Source organism: Nycticebus coucang, chromosome 3, assembly GCF_027406575.1.
Source record: "Nycticebus coucang isolate mNycCou1 chromosome 3, mNycCou1.pri, whole genome shotgun sequence".
Taxonomy (NCBI): domain Eukaryota; kingdom Metazoa; phylum Chordata; class Mammalia; order Primates; family Lorisidae; genus Nycticebus; species Nycticebus coucang.
In genome coordinates this window covers 27,521,927-27,542,078 of record NC_069782.1, presented here as the reverse complement: position 1 = coordinate 27,542,078, position 20,152 = coordinate 27,521,927, and the positions used below count along the sequence as shown (strand labels likewise).

Here is a 20,152-nt window from a genome sequence, read left to right as displayed (position 1 = left end):
AGTGTCCCTCAATTCATGAAGAGATAAAGAAAATGAGGTTATATACACACACACCAAAGAGTACTACTCAGCCATTTTAAAAAAATGAAATAATTTCTTTTGCAGCAACTTGCTGGAACTGGAGACCATTATTCTAAATGAATTATCTCAGGAATGGAAAACCAAATATCACATGCTGAGAAACCAAGAAGTAGGCAAGGAAGGAAGGTGGGTGTGGAATAATGACTTACCTATTAAGAACAATGAACAGTAAGTACTCTGATGATGGGAGCACCAAATCCCTGACTGAAGCATTACACAAGGTATCTACATAACAAAAATATTTGTATCCTTTAATTAATATTTAGAAATTAAAGAAAAAAGATCCTATAACCCAACTATGGCCCAAGAAGAAGGGGAAAGAGGAGAGGGAGGGGAGCGGGGAGGATGGGTAGAGGGAGGGTAATTGGTGGGAACACAACTACAGTGCATTTTTCAAGGGTACATGTTAAATTTACTAAGTGTAGAGTATAAACGTCTTAAAACAATAACTACGAAAATGTGGTGAAGGCTATGTTAACCAGTTTGATGAAAATATTTCAAATGGTATATAAAACCAGCACATTAGGGCGGTGCCTGTGGCTCAACGGAGTAGGGCGCGGGCCCCATATGCCGGAGGTGGCGGGTTCAAACCCAGCCCTAGCCAAAAACTGCAAAAAAAAGAAAAAAAACCCAGAACATTGTACCCCATAATTGCATTAATGTACACAGCTATGATTTTAATTAAAAAAAAAAAAAAAAAAGGATGTGCAATAGTCAAGTGCAAGAATGTAGAACAAACAGAATTCTCAGGCTCAGTGTTTATAGCTCAGTGGCTAGGGCACCAGCCACATACACCAGAGCTGGCAGGTTCGAATCCAGCCTGGGCCAACTACAACCAAAAAATAGTCAGGCATTGTGGCGGGCACCTGTAGTCCCAGCTACTCGGGAGGCTGAGGCAAGAGAATCGCTTAAGCCCAGGAGTTTGAGGTCGCTGTGAGCTGTGACACCATAGCACTCTACCGAAGGCAACATAACAATACACTGTCTCAAAAAAATAAATAAATAAATGAATAAAATTCTCAAACACTGCTACTCAAAATGAAAATATTTTGGAAAATGTTTTCACTTTGGAAAGCAGTATTTCTGTCTGTTATAAAATTAAATATATACTTAACCATATGAGTCAGCAATCCCATTTCTGGGTTATGTACCCAGGAGAAATAAAAACGTATTTCCACAGAAAGACTTATACATAAATGTTCACAATACCATTATTCATATTAGTCCTAAACTAAAAATAATATTTGTCTATCAAGAGGAAAATGGATAAACAAATCTCATTATATGCATACAATGAATACTAATCAGCAATAAGAAGTAATGACTGATACATGCAATAACATGTATGAACAGTGGTTGCCTAAGGCTGAAGGGAACAGGTCAACTGTAAAAAGACATGAGGTAGGAGGATTAACTGAGGCCAGGAGCTCAAGCTCAGCTTGAGCAAGAGCAAGATCCCTATGTCTACAAAAAAATAAAAAATTAGCTGGGCATAGTGGTATGGGCCTGTAGTCCCAGCTAGCTACTCAGGAGGCTGAGGCAGGAGAATCTTTTAAGCCTAGGAGTTTGAGGCTGCAGTAAGCTATGATGATGTCACTGTACTCTAGCTGGGGTGACAGAAAAAAAAAAAAAAGACTTTGGAAAACTTTTAAGGGGATGGAAGATGGAACTGATCTACATTTTTATTGTGGCAATGGTTATACACCTATATGCAATTACCAACATTCATTATTATTTAAATGGGTAAATTTTATTTTATGCACATTAAACAATAAAACTATAAAATCTTTTAATGTCAAAAAACACAGAAAGTAGGGCGGCGCCTGTGGCTCAAGGAGTAGGGCGCCGGTCCCATATGCCAGAGGTGGCGGGTTCAAACCTAGCCCTGGCCAAAAACCACAAATACAAAAACAAAAACAAACAAACAAAAAAAAACACAGAAAGTAAACATAAAAGTTGAAATTTATGAGGTTGGAAAATAGTTGATCCAATTAATAAATCAAAATCCTAATTTTAAATATTACCCTGAACTACATGCTTTAAAATGGTAAATTTATCTATATTTTACCACCATAAAAAAATACGTACTAAAATAAAATATATAAGGCACTAGCCGACTTCACCAAGAAAGAAAAGAAGAAAACACAAGTAGAACATAAAAAAATAACAAAGGGTAATTTGGACTTTGCTTAACAAACCCAAACAATGTAACCTATATTATACCCTTGTATATACCCTTTGTATGTACCCTTATATTAATCTGAAATAATTTTGTACCCTTATATTAATCTAAAATAAGAAAAAAGAAATAATAAAGGGTTAATAACCATTGTGAAATAGAAAAAAATTGCAAATAAACTTTTATATAGCTCTGTGCAAGTAAGTCTGAAAACATACAGAACATGAAGAATTCTTTGTGAAAATACAGATTATCAAAATCGACTACATTAGGGATAGAGCTTAAACAAGCTGATTTTTATACAAGAAACAGATAAAGCTATCCAAGAAGTATCCCAGAAAAGAGTAAACCTGAATGGGTTCATAGGAGAATTCTACCAAATCTTCAAATACCTGATAGTCTCATAGCACCACATTTCAGAGCACAGAGCAATGACCATCAAGGGAAACTTCCTTTTGTGTGTGTGTGTGTGTGTGGTTTTTGGCTGGGGCTGGGTTTGAACCCGCCACCTTCGGCATATGGGACCGACGCCCTACTCCTTGAGCCACAGGCGCGGCCCCAAGGAAAACTTCTTAATCCTTTCTACGAACAAGGGTAACACTAATGCCTAAGCATTACCGAAAAGAAAAAAAAAAAATTATAGACCAAGAGGTACATAAAGCATTAACAAATAGAATACACCCTCACTTAAAAGAGAGGAAGGAAAAGAGGGAGGGAGGGAAGAAATTAAGATCAAAGGGAGTTTATTTCAGAAATCAAGGCTGGTTTAATATTAAGAAACCTATTAATACACCATCTTAATAAATCTAAAAGACAAAAAATCATGATTGTCTCCAGAGATGCTAGAAAACATTTGACAATTTTTTAACATCATGCCTCATAAAAAGACAAGAAATTAAGAATTGATGAATATGTTTCCCAAATGATAAAATACACATACATTTCAATCCTAAAGCTAGCAACTTCATCAGTGAAGAAAGAATAGACACAGTTCCCACAGGAAGAACATGGAAAGGATGCCTATGATCTCTAATACTATTCAATATTGTATTGGAGGTATTTGCCAGTACAATCAGATAAATCAATTATAAGGTAAAGAAGTAAAATTATCTTTATTTGTAGATAATTTGATAGTATACCTGGGAAACCCTAGATAACTCAAAATAAAATGGATTTGAACAATAAAATAATTTAGCAAGTAAGATATGAAATTAACCTATAAAAATTGATAGTGTTCATAAACAAATACCAACTGAAGGACAAAACAATACATTTATAATAGAAACCAAAATTAAATATTTCAAAATAAGCTTAACAAGAAATATGCCAAAACTACATGAAGAAAATTTTAAAACTCTCTTGAAAAAACACAAAAGGAAACTTCAATAAATGGAAACACATCTCTAGTATAGGAAAGGACAACTCAACATCAAAAAGATGTCAGTTCTCCCTAAGTTTAAAAATTTAATTCAGAGGATTCTGGGGACATGGTGAAATAGGAAACACCAGGAACCTGTCTCCCCATCAGGCAATAATTGCACTGGTGGAATCTGTCTGATATAACTATTTTGGAAATCTGGAGTCTACTAAAGGCTTACAACTTCTATTGGGAAGCTTGGTCTGTAAATTGTGGTTAATTTCGGTCAATTTCAACTCTGAGTACAGTAGCAGTTACCTATCCCACAACCCTAGACTAACAGCAGACAGTTCTGCAAGTTTCAGGAGGAACTTTCAAAGAGATTGGGAATCAGGGTGGGGGAAAAAGCACCCTGTCCTCCAAATATTAGGGATCCGGGCTCTGATGACTGCTTATGATCCCAGAGGTGGAAAGTTAGGTAGGAAGCTATTGCTTTTGCTCCCCTCACGACTGTTGAAAGTCTCACTCCTTTTAGCTGAAATGACTACCAGAGGATTTAATGGACTAGCACTCAGCAGCACCCCCTACCCACCCAGGCCCTTCATTTTCCTACTTTGCTCTTTAGGGAGCCAGACAATAAAGACTAAGAATACTTAAAAGCAGCTGCATATATGAGGAAAATCAGACAGTGGCTGCATAGCAAAGAAAGACAAAGGTTCAGAAAAGACCTGAGAAGACCTTCAGTTTATACCACAGACTAATCTTTGGCACAGAGGCAGGCTACTATGAAAATAATAAACAAAAACAATGCCAGAACCCAGCAAATCCTAGGGAATAGGGAGATTCTGATTTTCAAAGTTATCACATTAAATGCCCAGTTTTCAACAAAAGATTACAAGACATTCAAAGAAACAAAAAAGTATAGTCCATTTTAAAGACAAACAGAAACTGTCTCAGAAAAAGAACTGATGGCATATTTAGTAAACAAAGACACTAAAACAACTATCTTAAAGATTCTCAAAAGACTGAAGGAAGATACGGAAAAAGTCACGAAAATGATACAGGAACAAAATGTAAATATGAATAAAGACACTGATAACCTAAAAGAAACCAAAAAAAGAACTTGCCAGAAGTTTACTAGGTTCCAGAATAAAGGAAACTAAGTAAAGGCAATGTGTGAACCTGGGTTGGATCTTAGACCAGAAAAATAATATGAGTGGGACGTTTAGCAAAATTTGAATAAAGTCAATACTCCTGAACAGTAATGTTTATTTGGTTGTCTGATTATATTAATGTTAATTTCTCAGTCTTGATTAATGTGGTTAGATAAGATGCAATATTTAGGGAATCAGGGTGAAGGCTATATGGGAATTCTTTATACTATTTTTATATTATTTTGTTAACTCTGACATCATTTCAAAATGAAAAATTTTAAAAACATATATGCATATATATAACCTAATACTCTGAAGTTCCCTTCTGGCCGACTCTTCTGCCATCTGTGAAGCCCGCAATTTCTCTTCACACCGATCCTTTTCCGATTGCTTCAAGACATCATGTTCCACTTTCATTTTCTCTAAATCTGCTAATCTGCTCTCAAGTTCTAACCTAAAACAACAGATGATAATTATGTTACAAGAACTACAATAAAGATGATATGACAGCAAAATGCTTTCATTTGCAAGGAGATTTAACGCAAACTAAGGTAATTAAGTACTTACTTTTCCTCTTGCAATACCACAAGTTTTTGATAACCTTCTTCCTTGGCAGCTTGTACTTTACGTATTAATTCACGATCCTTTTCTACTAAGAGCATTTTGTGGTGTTCAATAGCTGATTTGAGAATTTCATTGTCTGACTGTGATCCTAGTATTTTTTTAAGGAGAAAAATATACTATATTCAGTGCTATTAAGATTTAAAAAATCACAATTAACAACAAGCATTCACAAGCTGGTGAGACTCTGCACATATATTCTCAGAGATCTTCACTCACTGATAAATCTTAAAATAAAAACAAAGCAGACTAGAACTAAGATTTATTTTTTCTTTCCTTTTATTTAGCATATATACACACATACTTTCATAAAATATTATATACATTAACTCATGTGAATCTTGAGAGCTGAAGAGATCAACCTGGATGATATCCAAAGAGGTTTACTTCACCTCTAAAGGAGTTCTGTGATCTGAGCCCCAAAGACAATATCATAACAAAGCTGGCCAGTGGCAGGGTGAATAAAATTACAAAACACTTCAAAACCTATGATTCTAGCAGAAATATAAATAACATGGAAACTTTCAGGTTTGTCCAAATCATCTTTGTGACAAGATGGCAAGTACTACTTTGCAGGCAGAATAATTAAAGCAAATTCACATCTAACTCAAAATAAAAATGGAATGCAGCACTAGATCCCCCAAACTCTTTTAAAATTCCTAATTTATTTCTTAACCCTGTAGAAATGCATGAGTCAACAAGCAGAAATTAACAATTTTAAAAAAATCATTCATAGCAATTGAGCACAGTGGCACGAGCCTATAGTCTCAGCTTACATGGGAGACTGAGATGGGAGGATTGCTGTGGCCTAGGAGTTCAAGGCCAGCCTAACCAACATAGTGAGACCCCATCCAAAAAAAAAGGAATCATTAGAAACTGCCTGAAACTACAGAGGCCAGCTCAACTATAAGCCAACTCAAGGACAGCTGCAGGGCAAAGGCAGGTTACTTAAGCGCTTAAGAGAGTTAGAAACAATATAAATTCTGAGAAGAATTGACAAGACTACATTTGAGCTTAAAATGTAGCTTAAAATATATGACTACATTTGAGCTTAAAAATAAGCCTACACTGAAGTAGGCTCTAATAACTAGGTTTGCATAAAAATAAAAAAAAATTAAACCTGGAACCTACCTAACTTCCTTACATTCTTTAGATTTAAAATGCCCTCACTCTATTAACTACATGACGTACATAACTTTAAAATTATAAATATGATAAGTATAGAATTATTTCATTTTCAAAGTTTTATGTAACTTAGGTCTTAATCAAATAACTATGACATAAACATAAGATATATTTTTTAAAAAGTATCTCCTAATGTAGCCGGGCGTTGTGGTGGGCGCCTGTAGTCCCAGCTACTCGGGAGGCTGAGGCAAGAGAATTGCTTAAGCCCAGGAGTTGGAGGTTGCTGTGAGCTGGGTGAGGCCACGGCACTCTACCGAGGGCCATAAAGTGAGACTCTGTCTCTACAAAAAAAAAAAAAAAAAAAGTATCTCCTAATGAACAAAATATATAAGTATAACACATTCCATATGTTTTAAAAATTCAATTAAGCTAAAAATCTGGAAATAAAAATTTAGGATGATCTATTTTAATAGTTTACATTTAAAAATAAGAAAAAGTACGGAAAATCATATATTACCATCCAGTTCACTTTGAATCTTATTCCTTTCTCTTTCTAGCTCACTCTTAGCTCTTGCTGCCTCCAGTTTGATATCTGTTATTTCTAGTTTGTTTGAATGCTTCAGTTCTTTCACCTGTTGATAATCAGAAATTAAAATTAGTGTTGGTCATTTTCTTGTCACTTAATATCCAAAAACGTAAGTGGAAATGAGAAAAACGTGTTGAAAGCAGAGTATAGAGTGTAAGTAGCTCCCAGGAAGGTACCAAAAAGAAAAGTAACGCCTGGAACAGTACTTAGCATGAGGAGACACAAAGAAAACATGTCTTTTCCTAATAGAACTATGAAATTTCTTTACAAATGCTGCATCTGGGTAGGGTCATCTGGCTTAATCTTGCTTTAAAAGACTTAAGTGCAAGTATCTAAGATCAAATAGTCAATGGCTAAAACATCTATAGGGAAAAAAATTGAACTTTGCTTTTAAAAAAGCAGTGGGAACAAAAGGCACTCTAAACAGAAGGAATAGCCTACACAATGCTATATAACATCATGTGCTATCACCCTTTCCAATCCTACGTTGGACAGAAACACTTTAATTATTTTATGTAAACTAAAATAGATAATAAAATCATTAGGTGAGCTCACATTTATGTCTTTCCCTTTTAAAGCTATCGGATAATTACAAGTAATCCACCAATCTCTTTTCCATCCCAAATAAGTAAGAGCTAGGGAGTATGTAGGTGGCAGAAAAACTGGATTAGAAATGATAGGGTGCAGGAAGGCATAAAATCTGTGGAGAAGTAACAGGGAATAAACTTTACATGCCATACAGAAGGGTTGTATATCCTATTAGCTGCTGAAGGTGAAGGCAAGAAAATAACAAAGGGCACGAGAAAAAAAACAACTAAATTTGGCGACTCAATAATTTATGTGTATATGTATGTGTATGTGCAAGCATGGGGTGGAGGGTGAGAGGGAGGAACGTGTATGAACCATATAAATTTAATCTTTCAGTGTGCAAAACCCAATTCTTTTAAAGCCCCAAGTTAATATAATTGTCAACACTTTCCATGTAATTAACACATCATATGACATTTTTCAGTCTTCACTGAGATATCCCTTTTGGAAGGTGAATAATTCTAGTTCCTAAGTAATAGTCCTTCTTTCATTCAACAAATATTTATTGAACACCTAATTATATTCCAGGAACTGTTTTAGGAGCTGAAGATACAACAGCAAACAAGAAAGCCTTGTCTTTCCAATTAACTGCCCTACTCTCTAATATTTTCCATAGCCCTTATCTCTTTGGTAAGGTGCTTCTAAAATTAGATATAGTACCACGATAAGGATTTAATCAATACAGATACAAAGATTCAATAAACCTCTACTCCTATTACATTAACATGTAGAACTATGGAATCAAGAGTAGAAAACTAAAAACATATACAAGTCAAATACTGTATATAAAATCTGAGATGGTAGAAATAGGAAGGCAAGGGATAATTTACTTAGAATCCAATAAAACCCTAAAAGAATCTGAGTTAAGAGTGAGACACAAATGAAAAACTCCTAGACCCAAGGAGGGCAAGGACAAGAAATAAGTGTAGTACTGACTCTAAAAATGCTGCAAGGAATGGTTTCATGTAAAATTCTCATTTTAAGGAAACAAATAGGAAAAATAATATTGTACTGCCTTTGTACAGCTAACTACAAGAAGACATCCTTCCAAATTAACTTGCAGACTTTTATTAAATGACAGTACGTAAAATGGCTACCTTACGCTGACATTAGTCTTGCACTTTCAAAACTTCTTTCTGATCTTCTTTTCCATAAGTCTTATAAAATGATGTTTACCTACTTGAAAGCAGCTAAAAAATTATATTTATTTTAATACCTAAACCTTCTGTAGATTGAGTTTTTTACATTATAGTTTCATGGACAGAATTTAAATTATAAATGCTTTAAAAGTTTGAAGAAATACACAACAATGACAAATGAATTGCTATGACAGATGTAATTATAACCTCTGCTATTGTATACTAACTGCAAAAGGTTAAGTAAGAATGACATTGCAGTTCATTAACAAACTATGCTGTAGCTGCTTTAAATATGAGGTAGAAAATTAGAACTATCTTATTTCATAGAAAGTTGATTCATTTCATTGTAACTTCAAGAACTACAAAATAAAAACCTATTTCTTATTCATTTCACCCTGCAATTTACTGAAATGAGAAAATATTTTCAATTACACTGTAATTATTGAAACTGAAAGGATACTGAGAAGGAAGTGAAGCTAACAAGCGAAGTCTGACTTTGACTCTACTTTTACTGGCACACTAGTGGTACACACTTAAATGACTTATCCTCTGCACTCAAATTTATCCACTTAAAAAGTTTTTCTTTAGGGGCGGCGCCTGTGGCCCAAAGGAGTAGGGCACGGGCCCCATATGCCAGAGGTGGTGGGTTCAAACCGCAAAAAAAAAACACAAAAAAAAGGGAAAAAAATGTTTTTCTTTAGTGCCTTATTTCTATAATAAAATAACAAATGCGCTTATATTAACAGTTAACTGTTAGTTTCCTAAAAATATTCTAAAGGGAAGTTATTAAAAAAAAACTTATATGCAAATTTATTACCCAGTAGTGATAAATCATAGCACTTTTCTACGAGTAATCTGAACCAAGTCCCAAACAGCCACAGAAAAGTTTCTTTCTGACTCCAGATTCCTGGTCCTTAATCTCCTTTGTAATCAGACCTCCCAAATCCTAGGAAGACTAGAAACCCTTTATTTAAATAAGATGTACAATATTAAAATGATGCATAAAATTTCAAGAGATTCGCGGTCTTGTAAAGATTCTCTGAGCCAAGTCACCTTGTTTTTTACCAAGTGTTTTCCATGTAGATTGTGGCCTTTACATTGTGGAACTGCTTTGCACTTTCGACAGAATGAAAGTATTCAGAGATTATAACTAACACAACTTTAATAAATGTCAAAAATGGCAATACTGAGTATTTTACAGGGGTTCAGAATCTGTGAAAGTACACATCTCTGCACAATGACACAAAATAAAACAATACATATAACAAACTAACATATAGTTGAAAAATGTGTTATCTAAGAAGATGTGGAAGCAAATTCCAAAGAGATGATAAAGAAATTATGATTTTTTTTCAAAGTTCTATAATAGTATGATCTCACTAATTTAGCTAAAAAAAGGATAACTCTGTGGCACGGCTTCCTTAAAACTATTTTTTACTGATCTTCTAAAGATCAAAAACCTCAAAGGATAACTAGAATAATGTACCTCACTGTGAAATATCTTTAAGGTGATTTTCAGGCCTTCTAATGCAAGACTGATAGTCATACATATTTTATTTAGAATAAAATAAAACTTTATTCTAAAATCTAACAAACATTTACAAATTTGAATAATTTAGACAAACACACTCCAGGTGTTCCTTTGCATTGCAAACAACCATTTACTAGAAGTGCAAAATGTTGATGAAAATTTCACATTGCAAAGAAAACTGTGACAGTCATGTTTGAAATATTATTATAAAATTTGTCCTTCCAATGGAATCTTTCGATATGCAAGATTTTAAATGAAACTTGATTTATCTAAAGTGGAAGGATGGTTTTTAATATTCCATTTCTATGTAAAATAATGCAAGTGTACCTTTTAAAAAACAAACAACTCTTAACAGTGTGTGTTAATAAACAATCTCAGAGAAATAAATAATTCTGTACTAAATTGTTCTTCCTTCAGCAAAATAGGAGAAATCATCTATGCTCAAACTCTAAAAAGAAAGAGCAATAAAAGGTATATGTACAGAAAAAAGACAAGATTCAGGCTCAGCACATAGGTGAGCCTCGAAGCTTAGGAAAAGTACTTGGTGAACCTCGAAGCTTACTTAGGAAAAGTACTTCGTGAGCCTCGAAGCTTAGGAAAAGTACTTCTCCCCAAGACAGAAGTCACAATAGAAGCCCAGCATATCCAATGTCCTATTGCTACATCTATGGTTCCAGTTACTCCAGGAGGCCAGTCTCTCTACTCAGGTCTAGAACAACATGTTAGAAATATTACTTGGTTACGTAGTATTATTTTTACTGAATTAAAAATAAGTTATACTGGAATTAGAAGAAAAGCATGAGAGAATTCCCTATATCCTGAATTTACTTTTTTGTATTTTATATCTATTTTTTTGTATACTTTATAATTCTAGGCATTTAATACGTTATCTGTTGAATATATAAGTAAGCTACTTATGTTAAGAAGTAACTAAATTATTAATTTATTTACTAGTAGGACTTACACAATCTTAGTAGGCTGGAAGCGTTCTTAGAGATCAGCTAGAACAACACTTCTTTTCACCTATGAGGAAATTGGATCCCAATGATGTTAAGTAACTCACCTAAGGTTACACACAGTTATTGATACAGTGAGGAATAGACTAGTCAATGGGCTAAAAATTCTGTATTCTCTATGTTACATTCATTTTCTTATTTAAGGATATCACTAGTGTATAATCATTGCCACTGTCATTTTCAACAGCTACTACTTGGTGTGTTGAATACTACCTCTAATATTCACAAAAATCCCATGTGATAGGTAAAAAGTTATGCAAACCAGAAGTCACACAGGTGGTGAGTGAACTGAATGAGTCAGGATTCAAAGACAGCATCATCTGATCCAAAACCCATGACTTTTCCATTTTACTTCATTACCTGCTCCAAAATGGTAGTTTCTAATTTCTAAATATATATGAATTTCAACCTATAAACTACATGACTGCACTTAAAAGATTTTTTTTTTTTTTTGTAGAGACAGAGTCTCACTTTATGGCCCTCGGTAGAGTGCCGTGACCTCACACAGCTCACAGCAAACTCCAACTCCTGGGCTTAAGCGATTCTCTTGCCTCAGCCTCCCGAGTAGCTGGGACTACAGGCGCCCGCCACAACGCCCGGCTATTTTTTGGTTGCAGTTTGGCCGGGGCCAGGTTTGACCCCACCACCCTCGGTATACGGGGCCGGCGCCTTACCGACTGAGCCACAGGCGCCGCCCTTCACTTAAAATATTTTAACAATTAAAAATCATATTTGCCTAAGTTTCACTTATTCGTTTTAGTGCCAGCCACGTCTATTGAATTCAATGGATACTGGCAAAACTGCTTTGTAAACTATAAAAAAGACAGAAATTCAAACAAAAAGAGTCACTAGACATATAATGCAAATGTAATACAGTTTGTGTTTGCCATGAGAAAATTTGGGTATAGTATCTCCCACAGGTAACATCCAATACATTTAAAACTATGGTTTTAGCCTTTCAGGCACAGAAATCCAATTTTGTCTCCACACTTGAAGAAGACTCTCAAGTTCAGACTCACATTAATGAAGCTTAAAAAGAGTGATCTATAAAATTACAATGACGGTTTAATATTTACAAGGAAAAAATAAACAGAATATTTGTAAATCTGAAGGATTAGTATCCTCTCTCCCTGTAGAAAAAAATTACACTGGGAAGTCAAGTAACAGTTAAGAAGGTTGCCTGGTGATTACGGAATCAGAGCAGATTGAGATGAATGGATTCTCTCATGACCACAGACTAAAACAGATTGGTTTATTCATCTCTACATTAAGAATAATCTTTTCAATGGAACCAGAAAAAAATCCTGCTGACTAAAATTTTTTCTCTCTCATAAATACAATCTCTTGGTCTTCTCAAACAATTAGTTGGCCAAGGAATTTATAATGAATACATTATTCCTTTAGATAAATTCATACATTTCTACTAGGCTATAGGGAATGCCTTCTAATCTTGGGGCCATCCTGTTTTAGATCATTCTATATAACTCTACTCTTACAGAAAATCCAATGATTTCATTGACTCAGAAACCAATGAGTCTATTTCCAAATTCTTAGAAATGACCTAAGTCCTAATAATAATGGCTGATATTTGAGTGATTATTTGTTAGACCCTAATACTAACACTCTAACATTCTTTATGCACAGTATCTCTCAATTTTTTGCCATAACTCTATAAAGTAGGGTATTAGTTCCATTTTACAGATGAAGACACTGATATTTCCGAAAGAAAGTGGAATGCCCAAGGTCACACACCTTTACAAAGGGAAAGAACTGAATCTGAATCTAGTCTGTCTGACTCCAGAGGCCAATATAGGATCACATTCTTTTATTACTAACCTAATTCTGGTTATTAGAATATATATGTATACACACACACACACACACACATATATTGCATTTGAGAAAGAAAAAACCTTTATGTTTCTAAGGAAAACTTTATATACAAAAATGTTTTTGGAATATTCAAATTATTACATTTTTGGGGGGAGGGACAGGATCTCACCCTGTCACCCAGGGTAGAGTGCCATGGCATCAGCCTAGCTCACAGTAACCTCAACCTCTTGGATTGAAGCAATCCTCTTGCCTCAGCTTCCTGAGTAGCTGGGACTACAGGCGCCCAGCACAAAACCTGGCTAGTTTTTCTATTTTTATTAGAGATGGGGTCTCAATCTTGCTCAGGGTGGTCTCATACTCTTGAGCTTAAGCAATCCATCCTTCTCAGCCTCCCAGAGGGCTAGGATTACAGATGTGAGCTCCGCATCCAGCCAAATTATACATATAGATCATGCTGCTAATATTAATTTATTTATTGAAGAAGTATTTATTAAGTACCTACTATGTGCCAGCACTGTTCTAGGAGCTGGAGAAAGAGTACTGACAAAAACAATGTCCCTGTTCCTTAAAGCTTACATTTGATTGAGAAGAATCTGGTGGGAAAGAAAAGGTGAGACAAAAAATAAATAAATAAAAATATACCAGGTAGTATTTAAAGCTATAAAGAAAAATAAAGAAGGTAAGGAAGACAGTAAGGCAGAGGGAGTGGGGAGATGCTATGTTACTAAGTGAGCACAAGGAAGGCCTCTCTGATTAGATGGCATCTGAAGGAGGTGAGGAAGCAAAGCATGTTGATCTGTGAGGGAAGACACAGCCAGATACACAAGAGCAAAAGCCCTGAGGAAGGAAGGAGCAAGAGGCCCAGGGGGAGTAAAGTGAAGGGAGGAGAAATGGAAAAATGGCTGTGGAAAGAGTGTAGGATCCAGATCATACAGAGCTCTACAGAGAAGAGACCAGCTAGCAAGCTAGCACAGAAATTGAACCTAGCTTGCACTAGAGTAGCCATAATGGAAATGGTGAGAACTGGTTAGATTCTGCATGTATCTGGAAAGCAAGATAATAGAATAAAAAGGATTTCAATATAGAGAACTAAACTATCGCAACACAAAATTTGTCACTGTACAGTATCAAGTATTCTAAAGTATGAAATAGTAAGGAGCAGTGGCTCATGCCTGTAGTCCCAGCTACTTGGGAGGCTGAGACTCACTTGAGTAAGGAGTTTGAGGTTACAGTGAGCTATGATCAGGCTGCTCTAGCCTAGGTGACAAAGCAAGACCCTGTCTCTAAGGAAAAAAACATAAAGAATGAAGTAGAAGCATAAGACGATATACTCTACTAGTCAATGCATTCCTTTATTAGAAGGTAGATACAATAAAATAAGATTAAAGTAGAGAGAACTAAACTATTAAAAACAAAATGTCTTTATGATGTAGTATGAAACATTCTAAAAGAATGAAATAGATGCATAAAACAACTTACTGTACTGGTCAATGTGTTTATTTCTCGTTCAGCTTTATGTAATTTACTATTTAAAAAGGTGTTTTGTTCATTGCTTGATTGTAGTTCTTTTTCCAAGCGTTCAGCCTGTAGTTTAGCTGACTGTTTTTCAGCCTTTTGATAAAACAAAATAAAATTTGTTCATAATTTTTCACAACTTTATCAAAACAAAATAAGCACTATTTAAAATATACATATAATTAGATAAAAAGTTATTCAAAATCTCAACAATATTAACATGTACCAAAGTAACAAGAGTTTTCTCAAACTAATTGGTAGAATTCAAATGAAAGGATTTGCTCCAGGAAATATGCAACAAAAGGTATTCTGGACAAACAACATAGCAACAGCCACTAGCAAAATAAAGCTCGTATACTTCTCTCCTGAGAGAAAGTCCTTAAGTTATTAATTTAATACCTATTAACTCAACCCAGACATAATTAAAACAAATATTTTGGAGAATTTCCAGGGCACAGCAGATATGAAAAAGCGTATTTCAAGACAAAGAGAGGGCTTATCAATAGTAGTAAGTAGTGCAAATTGAAGATCTAAACCAGTGGAGATTTTTTTAGGAGTAAGGGAGAGAGAAGAATTAGAAATCCTCACTCATCTGGAGACTTCTGAAGTATGAACAAAGAAGCTCTTCACCTCATCATATAATTGAAATTCTTAATGAAGTCTGTTTCAAAAAAATTTCTTATTGGTAACACTCATTGTACCCTTTAATTAGAGACAGAAAACTAAAGGCTTTAAAAAATACTACTCAAAATAATTAAAATGAAAAATCTTGGCATTAAAGGAATAGCTTCAGCTTTACTCTATCATCTCATTTACTTTACACAGATGCCCTCCATTTGCAGTAGGGTTACTTTCTGACAAACTCACTGCAAATTGAAAGTACCGAAGTCACAAATGCATTTAATATACTTAACCTACCAAACATTATAGCTTAGCTTAGCCTACATTAAATGTTCTCAGAACATTTACATTAGCCTATAGTTGGGCAAAATCATCTGGCAACACAGTACCATGTAGAGAGATTGTTTACCCTCACGATCATGTGGATGACTAGGATCATGTGGTTTGGTGCCACTACCCAGCCCCAAAGATAGTCAAATCGTAAGATCACTAGCCTGGGAAAAGATCAAAGTCCAAAATTCGGCCTGGTATGGTGGTTCATGCCTGTAATCCTAGCACTCTGGGAGGCCAAGGTGGGAGGACTGCTTAAGGTCAAGAGTTCGAGACCAACTTGAGCAACAGTAAGTCCCTCCTATAGATAGAAAAATTAGCTAAGCGTTGTGGCGGGAGATTGCACTTCCAGTCACTCAGGAGATTGAGGCAGGAGGATCACCTGAGACCAGGAATTTGAGATTGCTATGAACTAGGCTGATGCCACAGCACTCTAGCCTAGGCAACAGAGTGACACTCTCTCAACAAAACAAGCCCTAAAATTTAAAGTATAGTTTCTAATGAATACATACTGCTTTCATACCAACATAAAGTAAAAAATCATTAACTCAAACCATCTTAGGTTGGAGACTATCTGTATCTTCAATATGATAATGAGTGTATGCAACAAATAATTTGGAGGAAAAAAACCTGCTTTCTTCAAATATAAAATCACATTCTCTGGGCATACTAGCCAAGAAAGTTAAAGAAAGAAATACTTGCTGTCATGTGCTTATTTTAATTTCATCTGACAAATGATAAAATTAAATATAGACTCTTGAAAACGTCACAAATGAACCTTCTATCTTTTTGTCATCCTTCAACTTGCTCTGAAAATAATCACTCCAAACAACCTCAATGAAGTTCCACATTGGAACTACTACATACTATATTCGACTGCAATCATCCCACTTATTCTGTCACTACATAAAATATTAATACATTAAAAGTGGAATGATGGCAACATAAACAGTCTCACTCTGAAATGAACTGCTCCATGTCTAAGGTCCAATGATACTGACAATTTTAATTCAGAAAACCAATAAATACTGACAACGCTTCAGGCAAAAAATAAAAAAGTAACTTCTACTCTTCAAAACATATCAATGTATGCCTTGTACCAGCTTGTTGGCTGGAAAATAATTTTTGGAGTTGGATATTGAATTTTAACTACAAACCAGGTGCCCATTAATTTCCCTCCAACCCAAATCATTTCATACCTATTCCAAAGGGGGGATAAAAAACACTTTGAACTGCATCAAATGAAAAAAAAAATAAATTGGCATATTTGCTACAAGTTAAGCACTAAGAACTAGGAGGAGTAAGCACATCTGAATAAAATGGAAACAGAATTTTCAAACAGCAATACCTCTGTAAGAGTACTAGCCTGGCTCTGCCAACACTTAACTTTCTTTAATGAACTCAGGAAAATAATTCAGTAAAGGCTCGTATGCATTAGTAGCCAAGCTGAATTTTACTGCTATGGCAAGAAGCTGTCATAAAATATACAAGGTGGTATTTCTGTTCAAATAAGATTTATAATTTTAAGATCCCAAATCCCAGTGTGAGGAACATACTATCTTTGGAGAAATTATTCTTTCTGGTTGGAGATGACTTTAGTCTCCAGAAGCTCTAATATATATTTTTTTGATTTTGCATATTCCATTATGTGGCATTATAAGAGTTCAGCCATTTGGGATAGGTAACTTGATTCCCAAAGAATAAATACCCCTTTGTAAATGTGGTAGCACAGTATTGCTTACAATTCAATAGCTTTCGAAGAATATATACTCTTGGGATTCCAAAAATGCATAAGCATTAGATTAGTGAGCATATACTTATAATCCAAAAAGTAAAGGCTTGTCCATTGCATTTTTAAAAAGTATGCCGTACTCTACTGGGAAGCAATTAAAACCTTACCTCCAGGGATCTGATCGTAGCCTGCATCTCAGCCAACTGCCGTACTTGTATTCTTTGGACATTTTCTACCTGAGCATCAGAATTCTCTTTTTCAGCCCTTAATTCTGCTACTTCAGCCTCTAAACCTTTTAATTTCTGACACAATTGAACTTTTTCTCGAACAAGTTGCTCCACTCGTTTGCTGTCTCTTGTGAGATCAACACTAAGCAGCTGGTTACGCAATTCTTCTTTATCTTTCTCCAGTCTTACAATCTAATAATAATTTGAAAGAAAGCATACAACCTTAAATTACTGAATTTCCAGTCATGAACATGTTTTACAATTTAGTGAATTAAAATTAAAAATTACACAATATGAAAGCTCAGGTGGTAAAATGAATTATAATGGAAAAAATCTAAAATGTCATGTTCTTCATTCTGTATTCAGGGTGACTCAAATGTGAGGGCAATGACTTTGTCCTATGTTCCCTCTATCTCTTCACAGTATCTCGTGCAGGACTTAATCAGTTGCTAACTAAAATTCAAAATTATAAATAATATAAAAATAATTACTAAAAATACACCAAGTATTTTCAAATTCATCAAAAATATTATAGGGATTCATGTGAGACCAAAACTCTAGCACTACGGAGCTTCTCTTCTTGGGCTATGTCTATACTAATAAGATTATCTATTTCGAGGCAACTTAAGTCACACAAACACTGCCTGTCTGCGTAAATAAAAACAAATGTGAATGATGAGTGTTTTTAAATGATAGCTTAGAGTTCATTAAAGTCCTGGTTGTAACGATGGACTGGTTGTTGGTTCTCAGATTAAAGAAAGAATTGAAAACCATCACTCCAGGGCATGTGCTGGAGTCACTGGGGAACTTCTACAGCAGAAACACCACTGGTGTCGTCATTCATGCCAACTGTCACTGCCAGTTGGGCTCCAAACTGCCTCCTAACCTCTAAGGCATTTCAGTGGTTCTTCACCTCTGGGGACAATGGAGCCAAGCAATCAGGGCAGAATTCATTCTTTCCCTTTCCTGATCTCTCCTCAACTATCTATCCACACAGAGGGAGAGAGGGAGGGAGGAAGCCACTACTGTAAACAAGAGCAAGGGTTGTTTGTAGCCAGGATGAACTTCAAAGACTCCCTCTAAGCCTAAAGAAATGATCTGCAACCTAGGCAAAAGTGGTCTAAGAGACAACTATTTGATCACAGACTTATCAATAAAAAGTTACCAATAAAAAGCTATTCATAAGGCTCAGTGCCTGTAGCTCAGTGAGTAGGGCACCTGCCGCATACACCGAGGCTGGCAGGTTCAAGCCTGGCCTGGGCCTGCTAAACAACAATGACAACTGCAACCAAAAAAATAGCGGGCACCTATAGTCACAGCTACTTGGGAGTCTGAGGCAAGAGAATCACTTAAGCCTAAGAGTTTGCAGTTGCTGTGAGCTGTATTGTCATGGCACTGTACCAAGGGCAACATAGTGAGACTATCTCAAAAAAATAAAATAAAATAAAATAAAAGCTATTAATAAAAAGTATGAGACCTCCATCCCAGGGAAGGATCTGTTTTCTACATCTGCAAAATGGGAAAAAGAACTGGAGGCAATGTGAGATCCTTTTCAGTTTTAACATGTAGTGATTGCAATTTGGTTTTTTCATGTTGAATCTAAAATGTCAATAAGAAATACAGGTAGAGCTATCCAGCAGGCCAAAAACAGCATTTTTTTTTTTTCTAGAAAATAAGATTAATCCTCGAAGGTAGCTTTAGCCTTCAGAGTTAAGTCCTCAAAAGACCAACTAATTAGTATCTCTTTCCTATTTTTCCTTCCACACTACATAAAACCATGGCATATAACCTGGTTTGGTCTCTGACTACCTTTTTTTTCTTCCATAATTTTTTTCCTTCAACAAGCTTTGGTAACTTTTTGCAAGTCACATTTTCATTCTGGTCTCAGTTGAAATGAATGACTTGAGATAATCTTTAAGATACCATTTAGCTTTTATATGAGGTAATTTAAACATGGTTTTAATGTGCTGTGTCGGAGGTGTGACAACTCATCAAGATCAAGGGGCAATGTCTAACTCAGGTTTGGACAATGGTGCCCATTACTGAGTACTGTGCATCAAGTACTGGGTTAAGTGCTCTACACATAAAATCAACGGTAATCAACAATAATTTCCCTTGTAGTTCCCATTTTACACAAGGGGTCACAAGGCTCATGTTCTGAACCAGCATGTCCCCTACATTACTGCTTTTTCCACTAGTTTTAACAGCTATCTGTATGATAGCTGAATTGATAGCCAGAGCTAAGGGACTAGATAGATGACAGCTAGCTAATGGCTGAGTAAGGATTAGATTTCACATTTTAACTCCTAAAGCAGAAATCACTATGAGATCATTCTTAACACAAACTGGTTATCACTAATTTCTCTATTCACAGATATTTACTGAGTACTTACTAAGTACCCAGCACTGCTATAGGCAGTAAGGATACAACCCAGCAGACAAGCAAAAAACATAAAACCTGTGCTGTCAAGGAGCTTATTATAGTGTCATCACCACAGCACCAGTGATTGTCCTAGG

General features: G+C 35.3%; 1 protein-coding gene across 8 annotated transcripts in view; it reads right to left on the bottom strand.

The window, feature by feature from the left end:
• CEP83 (centrosomal protein 83) overlaps nt 1-20,152 on the bottom strand; it is a 137,176-nt gene that overhangs the window by 40,188 nt on the left and 76,836 nt on the right. For 6 of the 8 annotated variants that reach the window (XR_008378833.1, XM_053584242.1, XM_053584243.1 and 3 more), the window contains 5 exons: nt 17,576-17,827; nt 14,690-14,821; nt 7,035-7,149; nt 5,339-5,483; nt 5,076-5,225 (listed from right to left, as the gene is read on the bottom strand). Coding sequence is in view for 7 of the 8 variants with exons in the window: in XM_053584242.1 (XP_053440217.1) it covers nt 5,076-5,225; nt 5,339-5,483; nt 7,035-7,149; nt 14,690-14,821; nt 17,576-17,827 (794 nt within the window). In the remaining variant the exon portion in view is untranslated. Of the gene's footprint in view, nt 1-5,075; nt 5,226-5,338; nt 5,484-7,023; nt 7,150-14,689; nt 14,822-17,575; nt 17,828-20,152 lie in introns of those variants that run through there. The other 2 variants (XM_053584244.1, XM_053584247.1) reach the window with 2 other exon arrangements.